Source organism: Lonchura striata, chromosome 22 (assembly GCF_046129695.1).
Source record: "Lonchura striata isolate bLonStr1 chromosome 22, bLonStr1.mat, whole genome shotgun sequence".
In the NCBI taxonomy this organism is placed as follows: Eukaryota; Metazoa; Chordata; class Aves; order Passeriformes; family Estrildidae; genus Lonchura; species Lonchura striata.
The window spans coordinates 1,087,088-1,102,075 of record NC_134624.1 but is presented as its reverse complement, the minus strand read 5'-3'; the positions used below and the strand labels follow the sequence as shown (position 1 = coordinate 1,102,075).

General features: G+C 42.9%; 1 protein-coding gene across 1 annotated transcript in view; it reads right to left on the bottom strand.

The window, feature by feature from the left end:
• CDK5RAP2 (CDK5 regulatory subunit associated protein 2) overlaps nucleotides 1–12,684 on the bottom strand; it is a 70,909-nt gene extending 58,225 nt beyond the window's left edge. The window contains exons 1-11 of the mRNA XM_021551487.3: nucleotides 12,504–12,684; nucleotides 12,325–12,386; nucleotides 11,612–11,679; nucleotides 8,135–8,245; nucleotides 7,248–7,324; nucleotides 6,386–6,506; nucleotides 4,793–4,944; nucleotides 3,739–3,901; nucleotides 2,407–2,460; nucleotides 1,872–1,991; nucleotides 1,190–1,282 (exon numbers count right to left, since the gene is read on the bottom strand). Coding sequence (XP_021407162.2) covers nucleotides 1,190–1,282; nucleotides 1,872–1,991; nucleotides 2,407–2,460; nucleotides 3,739–3,901; nucleotides 4,793–4,944; nucleotides 6,386–6,506; nucleotides 7,248–7,324; nucleotides 8,135–8,245; nucleotides 11,612–11,679; nucleotides 12,325–12,386; nucleotides 12,504–12,556 — 1,074 coding nt within the window. The 5' untranslated portion in view covers nucleotides 12,557–12,684. The remainder of the gene's footprint in view (nucleotides 1–1,189; nucleotides 1,283–1,871; nucleotides 1,992–2,406; nucleotides 2,461–3,738; nucleotides 3,902–4,792; nucleotides 4,945–6,385; nucleotides 6,507–7,247; nucleotides 7,325–8,134; nucleotides 8,246–11,611; nucleotides 11,680–12,324; nucleotides 12,387–12,503) is intronic.
• Between the last annotated feature and the right edge of the window lie 2,304 nt (nucleotides 12,685–14,988).

Below are 14,988 nucleotides of genomic sequence, written 5' to 3'. Positions count from 1 at the left end.
TTTCTATTCCTGCTCCTTATTTTTCCTATGTAGAATGTGTTTAGAGAATTGTTTACCTAGAGTGAGTGCTTAATTAGATTCTGGTGAGGATTGTTTGAGCCTAATGGCCAATGCAATACATCTGTGGCTGGACTCTCGGGAGAGGGTCACGAGTTGTTTTGGAATTGATAGAGTCAGAGAAAGTAGTATGTATTTTAATATCCTCCTTTTATATAGCATATTAATGTATTTTAGCATCGTGATAATAAAGAAATAATTCAGCCTTCTAAATTGAGTCAGACATCATCATTTCTTCCCATTAAGTTGACCTGTATTTACAATACCAACCCAGCACCGTGCTCACCACCAACCCACATCCTCAAGTGCCACAGCTGCACATTTTTGGGGCACTTCCAGGGATGGTGACTCCACCCTTCCCCTTGGCACAGGCCAATTTTGTGTTCTCACCACACACAGCTACAAGTGGCCCTGGAGTCAGAGCAGAGGTGCCAGGAGCAGAGGCTCTGCAGCACTTTTTACTCACAGAGCTGCCTCAGCTCAGGGCTGGAGCTAAGGAGCAGAGTGCTGAGGAGCAGGACTCGCTCTGCAGTGTGGGCTCTGTGGACAGCAGGGATCCATCACACACTTTTTAAACTCAGAACTTTGAAAAAAAACTTCAAGTCTCTTTTCTTCTTCACACATACACACAAAGAATTACTAAATCACATTTTCACAAATAACATTCCAGTTTTTATAAATAGTGGTTTCATATTTATTGCATAAATAAATGCAAGCAGGTGTCTCACACCCAGTTCAATTCCGCTAATAGGAAGCCTGTGCTAGCACCATACTTTTGGGAAAAAAAAAAAAACTCAAGATAAAGACAAAAATATCTGGGGAGCTGAGGTTATTTTTGACTTATTCTGATGTTTCTCCCTTAAAGATTCTCAGTTGGTTTAGATTAAAAAATAATAAAAAAAAACAAAACAAGAAGGAGAAACAAGGTAAGTTATTTTAACATTCTATTGTTCAAATAATTTTATTTAGGATTTTTTTTTTCAAAGTAATAAACATTAAAATTTTAAGACAACATTTTAAACTTATTTCCATTCCTCTGCTTTTGAAGATAGCAAGCACTGCCTGCTGTGTGGAATTACAGAGAAGGGAGAAGCAGGAATGGAGGAAATCACAACAAATTGCTTGTTCTTACCTTGAATTTTTGGACATGTGCCTTGTGAGTTGCCTCTCTTGCCTTAGCCAACGAAGCATTTAACTCATCAATTTCAGAAGCCAGCTCCTCGTTCTTTAAATAAAGTGAAATGAATACTATGTAGGAAGAGTTATTTCCAAGGGATGGCAACGTAGTACTTTCTACCCCCATCTCATTAAACATTCATCCAACTTCACAAAACACTTTCAAGAACACCAAATGCATCATAGTAAATATTATATAAAGAAATTCTTGCTGTTATACACTCACTAGACTGCCTATCACTCAAGTGAAGTATTTCCCACTCTTCCACACAATCTGAATTTCAGCTGATGTTGACCCCTCTCATTTCAGCTGCCTTTGACAGCTCCACTTACTCAACAACATGAAATACCCCTCGTATCTTCTAAGTGGTGCTCAGAGATGATAAAAATCAGTATGCAACTGAAAACATTTTTTATCAAGCTCTTAAGGCAGGAAGATCCTTAACTGATACTTTTTCCTCTCTCCTTCAGTCCAAGAGCCCAAACTGCAGACAAGCAGAGCTGCTTAGAGAGGTGACAGCAGTGACAAGCACCCACTCGAGGCCTCCTCGTGGTTACAGCAGCATCAGACCCTGCCACACACACAACACCCCCCTCCGTGGTACTTCAACAAACCAGCAACATCACAATGCCCTCACCTCTTTTTCCTTTGCTTTTATTGCAACAGTTAGTGCTTGGATAGTTTTATCCCTTTTCAAACCATTCTTCTTTTCAACAGCAAGCTCATTTTCTCTCTCTTGTAGCTCTTCTTGGAGTGACTAAATTAGATTATGTGAAAGTTGCATTAACTTCCCACTAAGAGATACTGTAACTGCACATTAATAAGTACACTCCCCCAGAGCTCTTGGAGCTTATTACTCAAGATTACCAACATAAAATACAGTCCCCAAAATGAGAGGCAGCATCATAAAGAAGTGCCTGGAATATTGTATAAGAAGGGAGCAGGCCATGAGCATCAGCTTCAATATTTGATGAGTGTGACTATCAGCTTTACTGAAAATTGCTTCAACCACAGGAGGGGTCCTCCTGTCATCCCAAATAAAAGAGAATTTAACAGAGGACCTGCTCTGCTTCTCTTGGAGTCAAGGCCTCCTGTACCTATGAAAGGATAACACAGGGAGCCCAGCACACACTGTAAGGGGTCAAGGGAACAGGAGCAAAACTGGGACTTACCTGAATCTTTTTTTCAAATGAACTTCTCTCATTTTTTAGCTCCATCCTAAGAGCCTATAAAAATGAAACAGTTGTTATGGCCGATTTCATTCATTCTCAACACAAATACACTCATTAACCATTAAAGTAAAGCAAAATGAGCTTAAAAACCCTGGGCATGAAATAAGCCAGTCAAAAAAAAAAAATAGAACAAAAGCCCTCAAAACATGTTCTTCCATGCATAAGACAGAACTGCACTTGCTGAGTTAATAGAGGTGCATTTTTATGTGACATTTATCTTTGTCAGCAAGATGCTTTTATCAAGAGAGATTTTAATTAGCACTTTTCCCCAGGGAGGTTACATAATTATTTGTTTTTAAAAAGTAATCATACATAAAACCAGAGTTGTGCAAAGGTATGCATCAGATTTTTTTCTCCAATACTGCCCCCAAATGATCATATGCACCCTGTCCACCTCCTGTGAAATGGTTAAAGATAATGCTGTTTTCACCCTGAAACACAAATACTCTTGTGAAACCAGGGGGGTTTTCCTAGCACAGATTGATTTAATTGCAAGACCACCCTGAACTGAAAACTTTTACTACCTCTAATCAATCCAACCATAAAAGGTTCTTGACATAGACAAAAAAAATGTGTACGTACTGAGCTGAGCAATATTAATTTCCAAAACAAAAGGGAAGAAAAATTCTCAGATGCCTGACAGCATCCATAATTAACTTTCTTAGTTCTGCCAGCTTTACTTTGAATAACCAGTAGGGGAAAAAAAGAAGACAATAAGCCTGAGGACCTGTTTCTACATTTCAGCTTTCAGGATCTCTTTTCCTGTTTAGGAGCCAAGTGAAATAAAAGACGGATTCTTGCACTTTTTGTAAGCTAAAGGATAAACTTGCACTTTATTTCATGAGATGTTTTTATGCCTACCTCCCTTACCACAGCTTTTATTTCGGCCCATAACAGCAGAGACACTTCCCAAGAACAAATTCTCAAGTCGCATTCTTAAGTTTTATAGCAGTTATGTCATGCAGTGAGGGATCTATTAACATCTAGGATTTCTCTAATATATACTTCTGTAAAACAACTGTACTCTACCTATTCCACAGGCATTGAGTCAGTGAAACACAACCTCTCACTGAAGGAATGAATAAATAAGGATGAATTTTGCCCACCAAGCCACAGCATAACCCATGAATGGTAAGGAACTGGAAAATGGAGGAGGAAATAATATTTTAAAAAACCATTTGTTGTCACACACATAGTGTCATGTATAAAACCTTTAAAATCCTACCCCACCGTGAGATTTATAACATATAATTCATCAGGCAGTTTCCTCACCTCTATCTCACTATCCTTTTCAAGCCTCAAGGCAATGGTAAGTTCTCTGATTTTTTCTGCTGGCAAGTTCCCATCAGAAGATCCACTCTGAGACTTTTCCTTCTCAAGGTGTTGAATTAGGGCTTCTTTACTTTTCAGTGACAGATTCAGCTGCTCTATAAGTCTAAAATTACAAGATTTTAAGTATTAAACTTGCACCATCTACCACCAACTCTCCAGTCATTGCAGTCAATCTTGCAGACAACTCTCCCAAGTGAAGATTGAAGACAACACTTGTAGAACTTTCACAACCCTGCAAAACCTGAAAAGGGGCTCTAACTTTAACATCAGCAAACAGGGTTGAGCTATCTGCAAAGTGCTCATTCTTATTTTCCTCCAATAGCACTTCAAATATCAACAGTTAAGTTTCAATATTTTACCGACATTGCCCTTTACAGCACACACAAAAACCTTATTAATCTATTTCCTTTCTTAGCCCACACACCACATCCTTATGTGCCTTCAGCAAGTGTCTCTCGAGTAGTCAGTTTCATCTAAATTTGTATCTAAGTGGTTCTCATTTCACATAAACAAGAAAAAAAACCAATCCAAAAAACCATACTAAAAACAAGTCAGGTCAGTGCTGTTGTCTTCTGTCAATACACACCTTCACACTCCCAGTATTCCAAGAACAATAATGATGCTTTATGGCAGACCTGAGTGTTACACATGAAAACTTTGCAGCATAAGATGCCATCCCTGATTCCTCATGTTTTGTATCCTGGATTGTATTTCTAACAGTGTTTCTCTTCCCATTAAATTTACCAGCCTGACCTATGAGCTTATGTTTCACACATCCTGAGCCTTGCAGGCTTTCAGAGAACTTTTAAAGATGACTTTGCTCCACAAAGCACTAAACTGGTTGCTGTGTTGCCATTCACTGCATGGATGGCCACCAACTCTCCTGTACCCAAGGGTAGGACCAAACTAATCAAACCCAAAGCTGTGCTGACTCTTCACACTTTAACAATAAAGAATTGCAGCAGTTAGAAACATTACTGGCAACAGTTCTGACCTGTCTTTCTCAGCTTCTGCAACCTTGTCCACATCCTTGGCAGGGACATTGATAATTGAAGCAAGTTTCTGCTCGGCAGCAATTCTCAGAGCTTTCTCCTTCTCTGTCATTGCAAGGGCTTTTTCCACCTCTTCTTGGGCAGCTTTAAGATTCTGAAATTAAAACACACAATCCTGATGCCTCTAAGAACTAAATGACCATGAGTTTTTTTCACATACTGAAGTTTCTTTTACTCAGCATATGTCAGGATGTTTAATTTAGGACCTTTTCCAAGTATTTAAAGATCTTTTTAAATGCTTCTAAACTCTGTGTCTGAATTTTCAAGATCAATACGCTTTCTGTGCTACAGAAAGAAGGGAATTCTGTTTCAAAGAAATAAAAAATACCCTAACTGATAGCAGAACTGGAAACAAAAGTACCCCTATCCTATGGTTTTAGATTTAGCAATTATAAAATGGTTTTGTCCCACTATCCTCCCACTATCATAATAAATAGCTACACTTAAATGAAAGAGGTTAAAGAAGGGCTTTTTTGTTCAATAAAATTAATATTCCCAAGCTCACTGTAGCTAATTGGAACTCTCTCCAACATCATTTATAATATTGTGCAGAAATTGATAAAGTATGAACCAGACATTTTTCTCTTGAACAGTAAAAGCAATGGAGAGAACAGCCAGAAATTTCAGTAAACTTCCCCTGGGTGACCCAGCTCACACCAAAAAAAGACACACAAAACAACTTGCCATATACTAAATCAAAATTTGATTCAGATCTTAATTTTTACATTGCAAGCTTCCCTGCTGTGCTCACCCAATTTAGTTTCCTATGAAATAAAAGCCTCCTTGTAGCCTAACAAGCCATTTCCCCCCTTGCCTTCACATCTAAACTAAAAAGCATCTCTTTGGAGGAGGGAAAGGAAAAGCTCCTTTACCACTGAACTTCTCCACCAACCCCTCTCCTGAAAAGCTGCTTTGCCAACATTCACCTGTCAGTCAAGAGCTCTGAAGGAAATTAATCTTTGTTAGCACTCCCTAGATCTATATAAATACATGGTGCTGTGTAAACCTGTGACTAAAACCACACTGCAGTGTTTAAATTCATAAGCAGAATAAAATGAATGTCAGAGGCCAACCGTATCTCTGAGCTACAGAAAATACCCCATCTCCATGAGACCAGAAAATCTGCTCTTCAACCTATCAGATCTGGAAAACACCAGCCTGACTGCCTGATTCGGGACAGAGGAAGCAATTTAAGAACTTTTCTACCAATTCAACAGCACAAAGAATGCTTTCAGAAATCCCAGTTCCACTAAAATGAGTAACAGGTCATGCAAATTCCCCTTTCCTCCTCCCTGAAGGAGCTCACTTTAAATGGTCTTCAATCATCCTTGTGGGTCCCTTCCCCTTACACTACAATTGCCCTGTAAAGTAACCAGAACGTAACAACAAATACAGCAATAAACTGTCTCGAGCACAGATAGTGAGGAATGAAAAAAGACATTATGAAAATATAGGTTGAGCACAGTACCAAATCTCGGATAACTGTACAAAGACAGCAGTGATTCCTTGATATTCCTTCAGCTGTGGTCACTCACCTCTTCCAGAAGGTTTATTCTGCCACTCAACATTTCCTCCATCTCTTGCATCCTCTTCTGTGCCTCCTTCCCATGCTGCACTTCAGCATCACCACCCTGGGCCAAACTTTCAACTGCCTTACTGCAAGACAATAACACAGACATAAATCCCAGTGCATATCAATGTGGAAAACATTTCAGGTCCCAGTTTCAGACTGATGGGTTATGCTCAAGCACCTTCCACCTTCTCTGTACCTGCTTATCACTTTAAGGTTCAATACAAATATCTACAGACTATGCAGCAATTTGGGTGCTGTCTGTGAGTTCCACATAAAAGCCTTGGTACAGTGGATACAGAAGCATTTTAGATGTATGATGAGAAAGTGAAATATTTCTAAAGCTTCCAAATACACTATAAAGCCTTCAGCAGAGCTGTGTTTTCTATAGGAAGCAGCACTGGAATAAACTGAAGACAAAGAGCTGCTGAGATCTCTCCATTTCCCTTTTCAGTATTTGTTAACCCCTTGTGAGAAAAGAACAGGCAGTGTCACTTTGCTCAACACCAGATGACCACTTGTTCATGACTGCCACCTAAATTTTGCTTTCTAGCATGACCTTGTGCAAGGTTCCCTTCAAAGCACAGCAATACCCTCTGAGCAACCTGGAGAGATCAAACAAAATTCATCTGCTCCTCAGGAAAACAAAGAAAATTCCATTGCAACTGAGGCCCGTGGGGCAATCAACAGCTGCCAGCCTGGATTTGTTCTGAACCAGATATTTCTAAATAAGTGCCCTTTAGATCCTCCAATTCCTAAAGCATTAGGAAAAAACACATAGAAACAAATCCTAAGTAATGGACATGAAGAAATAAACTGGTGCTTACTAGGCCTTGATGAGCAGCTTCTCCCTCTCCTGCAGTTCACGCTTCAGACTTTCTATCTCAACTCTCAGCTCAATGTTCTGTGGCAAAAAAATAAAAATGTCTGGAAAGAACTGGAAGATCACCCATCCCAAAAGTTATTGGCAGTGTGTAGATTACTTTTTGCTTGGACCAGCAAATATAAAGTATCACTGGGATAAGAATAGACCTTTAGCTGTTAAAAGACATCTTTTGCAAGGTTCAAGCCTTCCAGAAATATCAATATCATTAAGGACCATTGCACTCAAGCAATACAAATCCCCAGCACACACATTTAACTGCTCTTATAGGGATTACTGCACTTCAGTTTGAGAATTTCTAGGGTTTCCAAGCATATTTTTTCTTTAAGCTACAAGACACATTTTCTTTTCAAAACCTGATTTTATCAACTACAGAGGTTTTTAGTAATTTTAGAATTATTTTGTTATAACCTGAGGAAACCTCTCATGATGTAATTGTACAAAGAACTCCTTGGCCAGGAAGCTGACAAACACAATCTCAACACATCAGCAATAACAAAAAAATCACCAGTGGAGAAGACCAGGCAGCAATATTCAGCTGCAACTGTGATCTACTCAAACATCAATTTATGTTCTTAACTACTGAAAAATGCATCAAGAGAGACTCAAGTTTCCATTCCATTATGGAAAAGAGACCTGAGGAAAGCAACTGTTTACGTCACTTTAATTTAAGTTATTACTAAAAAGGATAAGGTCAGAATTAAATAATCACATCAAAATTTCCAATAACAAAAAAAAATACTTAAAAGCCAAGCGAAACAGGCAAAAACAAACAAAACAAAACAAACTCTTCAAAAAGAGACAGTTTCAGGAATGTTTCTAAATGCCTACAATTTTGTAGATTTCTTCAGTGGGACCATCAAACTTCTGCTGCATTCGCTCCTCCAGAAAATAAATACGAAGTTTCAGGTTGAAGTTTTCTTTTTTCAGATCAGTGATTTGCTGTGAAAGGAGAAAGATAATGAGAAAAAAGGAAAAAAAGGAAAAATCCTAACCTCCAACAGTTTTGCTTTCACCAGTGCAAGACCAGAATTCCATCTCCTCAGCGTGGTTAAACTCATACATACATGTGGGTGACACATATGTACGTCCAATTATGAAGGTGCTAATTAAATAGGTAATAGCCTTATGCCCTTTGAACTATTCCCTAGAGTATCAAAATACTGACCGACTTGACACAATAAGAACTCAGGAGAGATTTTTGAATCTAACAACATTAAGTAATGCTTCTAAATTATAGAACTTGAACAAAATGCAAGACACAATACAGTTTTCATGTCGAAACAGAAGTATTTTCTAAGCAAAAGCCTGGGAAGGCAGCTTCATTAACGGGACCCAGGTAACTTTATTCATAGCAAGAAAAGCCACAAGCAAGCCCAATCAAACACCACTAAAACCTTTATCCCATCCCATAATTCATAGTGTAATTCTTTGGGGAAAATTGCTTATCACTTTTAACCTTCCTTGAAGGAGTAAGTTAGTTGATGGTTTCATTAAAGAAAGGAGTCTCCCTCTAAATTTTTTTAAGAGAGGAAGTATAAAACATTCATTCAAATAAGACTCATGTCCCCTACCAGATGCTTTCAGCAAATGGAAATCTAATATGTTACAGAGCTACTAATAAAATATTTATGTAGGCTTTTCCAGAACACTACAGTGCTATTTGTAAAAATTATTAGCAATACAATTTCCAAAATACTTGGCTTGTGAAACCCAGGATTACTTTCTGTAACTGCACTCAGAACCTGCATCTGCAAACAACTGTTCAGTTTAATAATCCCTGCCCAGAAAGCTGCTTTGACATTATTCACAGAAGGGAAAATCATCAGAGCAATTGAAAATCCTACATAAAATTTGTGGCTCACTCCCATACCCTGAAGCAACCTGTCAGTAAATCATTCCCAACACTCCCTGCTCATTCAGAAAAAGTCCAAGTGACAAAAACACTCTGAAGTTGTACCAGCTAAACTTCTAATTAGTCTCCCTACATTCAATATATTTCTGAGTCAAAAGGAGAAAATAATTTCAAAAGAATTTAGTATTTCACAACTCTTGTTACATGTATTTCAGTGGCACCAGAGATAAACCAAAGTGCTTAAGGGTAATATTTTCAAAAGGCAAATGAAACAGACGATGCAATCATAAACCAAGGAGTGAAACAAATGTCATCTCTGATGTTCAGCTTCTTGGATGAATGTTAGAGCATACAGACAATTTATAAGTTATTGCTTAATGAAAGAAAACATATAAAATGTGAGAAAGCTCACACTGCAAAAAGATTTTAAAAACAACCCTCTGAACTTATGCATTTGAAGACTCAGTCTTAATTCCTTTATGCATTTTGATTTCTGTATTTAAACAAAAGGAATGAAAACCAAGACAATTATATACATCCTGCACAAAATATTCCACAGCATGAACAGCATGGCAGCAAATCCTAGCTCAGATGAGCTCTGTTCCAAGCCTGCATGGAGCCAGTTTTGTTCAAAAGGGATTTGTCAGCAGTGGCTGAGGTTTCACAGCACAACAGTTTTCAACTATAAAGGCTGTTTTAGATTTACAGTAAAACTCTAAGAAGGATTGGAGAGACAAGGAAGAATCCCACAAATACTATTAGCCAGCTCCCTTAAGTGATACCCATGAACACCTCATTACCCATAACAAGGTCCTCCTCAGAGATGCTTTTCACTTTGCCCATGTAATCATATTTTCTATAACAGAATGGTTACCTCCATATTGCAACAAAGTGGGACTCCATAAATAATTCAAAAATCTGCACCTCCAACATTGCACAGCTCAGCACCTGCTCCAGGTATAAACATTAAAGGACCTTTCCTACATGGATCCACTTTTTAGCCCATTTAAGGGTCATTACATCCATCCTGTTCTCTCTGAGCTATGAGGTCAGAGCTCATTCTTTTCATTACATCCTACTTATAGCCTATAGGAATAACAGAGTTATAGAAATAAGTTTACTGTGTTTAATGTATATTCTTCTTCCTTCATGTCAGTGGATCTTTGAGCTTCATTACACTACTGGCATCCAGAGTTTACATCCCAGGGGAAGTTTTACAGCTCAGTTTACCATGAGGGGTCTGAGCATAGCAGGATGCCAGACCTGTGGGGAGGCCCCTGCTCTACATCACACAGGACACACAGCAACAGATTTTTCCTTCTTTCTGCAACTTCTTGTTCCCGTGCCCAGGAACCCTGCAGACAGTAAAACACTAGCAAAATGTATATTCTGGACAGGGGTCTTTGGCACACATCACAGTAAAAGATTTTAAGCACATAGCAATGCCAAGGCAGTGTCTGTCTACCCCAGCCAACACACAGAAACAAGAGAGAAAGGGAAATAGATACAGACTGCAAAAAAACATCCTTTTCACCAAAGGCTTTCCAAAACAAGCTTTACATTCTGAGCAAAGAGCAGAGCTTTCTTCTCAGAGGTCATGTAAGGCCATAAGAAACTGAAAGAGTTTGTAAGAAACGCTCATTTCAAACACAGCATTGCCACAAAAGGTAGCAGCAGCAGCACACTGAAACTGCAGACTCTTGGCACAGCCCAAAGGCAGCAGTCACAGCTTTTATCTCTAGCAATCATCTCAGAGATTTCAGACTGCCTTCCCCTCTACAGCTTCTTCACACAACAATAAATACCTTAAAAGTTTTTCACTCTAGTCCTTAACTGGGAAGTTGTCCTGCAACACAGCCCAATCAAACCATCCAGCAGACATAAACAACTGTCTTATTCAATTTTAAAAGCCTGTATAGTTAACATATTTTTAAAAATCTAATGTTTTCCCTTATATTCTAGTAAGTGCCAAAATACTTTTATCTACAAAACTGTCACAATGATACTGGACTTCTACAACACAAGCATTCCAAGCACACTCATGCTATGACGTTAAAAGGCATTATATTAAAGTCAATGAATTAAAAAGCCAAATCCCACACTAACCTAAATGAAAATAAACTTGATGCTTCCCTGAAATAAATCAGCAACAGATGTGCAAACCAAGTTCTGATGTTTCTGAGCTGCAGGAACTTCTGAGCAGAGGGTGCCAATTTTGTTTCACAACTTCAGCACAGCAGTTGGCCACTCTGAGCAACAAATTCCTACCTCAGTTTTTGAAAGCAGCACATAAAAATGGAGGTTCAAGGAATGGACAGGGACATTCACCTGGTCACACCTCCAAAAGATGTGTATCAACTGACACAAACTAAGAGTCAACACATCAGCCAGCACGTTGGAAATATCTTGGCTATCAATTTGTCACTGAGTCTTACATTAAAAGTTCTGCTTACATTTTCATAATCCTTCATGGTCCGAGCTCGAGCTGGTGAGACTGTGTCTTCTGCCACATCTGGTACCACTAGACATTAAGTAGACAGAACAAGTTCAGACAGCAGAATCTCTCTAAGTAGGGCTTCAATTTGGCAAAGGTCTACACTAATCTAAACACAACAAAACCTTTAGGGAAGTGACAGAGTCGCTGCTTGGCCCCCTGTTTACATTACGTGCCAGTATCTACATTCCTTTCTGATCACAGAAAGCTGTCTATCACATAAACTCCCAAATTCCATTACCCACCTAAATGATGATGCACACTGGAATTCGGCTGTGTGAGGTGCGCTGTCAAGAATAAACCCTCACAGCAAGAACTGGGAGATGCACAGCGCGCAGCTTCCCGAGCCCTGAGCAGAATGTGACCGAGCAGCGCGGCCCCGCTGGATATTCCAAGTATTTTAAGTACACGCCGCACAAAACCGCTGATCATCTTATATAAGGCTGAAAGCCCTCATGACCACAGGCAGCGAGCACACAGCAGTGACGGCAGCAGCTGTCGTGTTAAAAACTCTTAAATTACGTTAAAAAGCGCATCACTTAAAACCTTTTTTTTTTTTTTTTCGTTTTTGCCGCCAGTTTGAGTTCCTTTTTGCCGCAGGTTTGGGGAGCAGCGCGAAGCACCGAGCCGGGCAGGGAGGGATGCGCGGGCTGCGGCCGCGACCAGCCTTACCTTGTCGGCCGGGCGGGCCGGGCGGGGGGTCCCCGCGGGAGATGTCCGGGAGCTGCAGGGCGCTGGGGAAGAAGGAGGAGAGCGCTGAGAGCACAACCCCGCGGGCTCGCCCCCCTCACCCCATCGGCGGCCGGGCCCGCCACACGCACCGCGCTGCCCCGCCCGCAGCTCCCCCGTACCTGCCCTCGAACGCCAGCGGCAGCGTCGGGTCCTCGCCCGGCAGCGAATCCATGGACGGGCCCCGCGGCTGCCGCGGCTCCCGCCGCCTTTGTGCGCGGCTTTGGCGGCTTCCCTGGAATTCAAACGCCCGCAATCGCTTCCGCCATCTTCGCGTCGAGCGCGCTGAAGCCGCCGCGGGGCGCGCGGGGGGCGGGCGCAATGGGAACGCAACGGGAGCCGCCCTGTTTGATGAGGGCAGCGGCCATGTCGGCTGAGGGCAGAGCGGGGCGGCCGCTGCGGGCAGAGCGGGGCGGCCACTGCGGGCAGAGCGGCCGCTGCGGGTAGAGCCGGGCGGCCGCTGAGGGCAGAGCGGGGCGGCTGCTGAGGGCAGAGCGGCCGCTGAGGGCAGAGCCGGGCGGCCGCTGAGGGCAGGGCAGAGCGGCCGCTGAGGGCAGGGCGGCCGGGCGCTGTGAGGGACGGAGCCCCGCGCTGACCGCCTGAGGGGACGGGGCGCCCGAGGCGGCGCGCAGCGAGCGGGGAGCGGGTGATCCCCGCCGCTGCCCGGGCCCTGCTCCATTACCGCACCCATTTGGAAGGGAGGCACCAGGCGCCGGCTCCTGCCGAGCCTGGCAGAGCCGCTGGAGCTGGTGTTCACCGCGTTCCCCGCTGCGCAAAGCCGTCACTGGGCTTGGCGGAAGAAATAAACACGCGTTAGTTCCACGTTCTGGTCACTGCTCATCGCAATCGGCCTGCTGCAGGCAGCTGCTGACATCGTCCGCACGGGCGGGTTCTGAATCATCTGGGAATTTTTTTGATGAAGCAAAGTTGTAAGCGTGTCGGCTGTCCCCCTTTTTGTGGGAGAAAATGCCACCGCATTCGATATTTCTGAACATCGAGCTGAACGGGATAAAACGCTGCTGTTGTGGCCCCTCCTGCGCGGGGCATGGCCTGGGTAACAGCGCCGGTCACAGGTGGAGCTCCGGACCCTGCTTGCTCTGCATCCTTTGCCTTCCTTAAATTCATTTAGAACCCGTGTGCAGGATTGAAATACCCCCGGCGATATTTACATGATCACAGAGTCACAGAATTATTTAGGCTGGAAAAGACCCCTGAGATACGGAATCCAACCTTTGACTAATCCCTGCCTTGTCAGCCAGCCCAGCGCACTGAGTGCCATGTCCAGTCGTTCCCTGGACACCTCCAAGGACAGTGATTCTATCACCTCTCTAGGCAGCCCCTTCATAATGTCTAATCACCCATTTTGTGAAGAAATTTCTCCTGATGTCCAACCTGAACCTTGCCCCTACAGCTTGAAGCCGTTCCCTATTGTCCCTATTGTTCCCTGGAGCAGTGCCCGACCCCCCTGGCTGTCCCCTCCTGTCAGGAGCTGTGCAGAGCCACCAGGTCTCCCCTGAGCCTCCTTTTCTCCAGGCTGAGCCCCTTCCCAGCTCCCTCAGCCTCTCCTGGGGCTCCAGCCCCTTCCCTGGACACGCTCCAGCTCCTCAAGGTCTTTCTGCTCACAAGGGGCCCAGAACTGGACACAGCACTTGTGGAACCTCACCCGTGCTCAGCACAGGGGACAATCACTGCCCTGCATCTGTGGCACACTATTGCTGGTATAAACCAGGAGCCATTGGCCTTCTTGCCCACCTGGGCACTTGTTCAGCCATGTCAAACAGCACTCCCAGGTCATTTTCTACTGGGCTGCCTTCCAGCCACTGCCCCAGAGTGCATCAAGAATCAAGTGGGACTCAAGTCCCTCATGCTGGGACTTGCTCTTAGCATTCTCTGTAACACAAGGAAGCACAGGAGTGACCCTGTGCATTAGATTTGGTTTCCTCTTTTGGATTTGGTTTCCTCTTTTGTACCAACTCAGGTCAGGTTTCACTCACTTTCCTTTAGACTATCTCAAGGGGACTCTTACCCAGCCAGGAATTAGGCCACGGATAAGGGCTGACCACAGGCCATGAATTCTGTGAGCTCATTATTCCCAGTTCTGTGAGTTTATTATTCCCAGTTGGCCTGGTGCCCTGTGAACTTCACTTCCTCCATGTACCTGCACTGTTTACATTGGCACTCACCTGTCAAATGCCCCAGACTGGTGGGAGCAGCCACTGCAGCTCTGGATGTGTATGGTCATGATGGGCTTCCCATCCCTGCTTAATTCTTTCAGCTTCATGTGTACAAGTGCCTGACGGAGCTGCAGCAAAGTCCCAAACTGCCAGAAGTGCCAGGCACTACTTAGCACAAGTAAAGCTCTTCAGCCCATCTCCTGTCCAACTGGACAAGCCTCATGCTTTGCATTTGGGGTCTGATGACCCCAAGGGATGTTTAGTCCCTTCAAGTCCCCGTGAGAGACCTCAAGAGACACTGGTCACCTTATGTGACTGAAACCCTTTTGCAGTGGCCTCTGCCAAGCTGAAATTAAGTTCACAAAATCAGGTCTGCCATATGGCACCAGGATCTGATCAGCCAGGCTGAAATGTGGGTTTTCCTCATTTACAG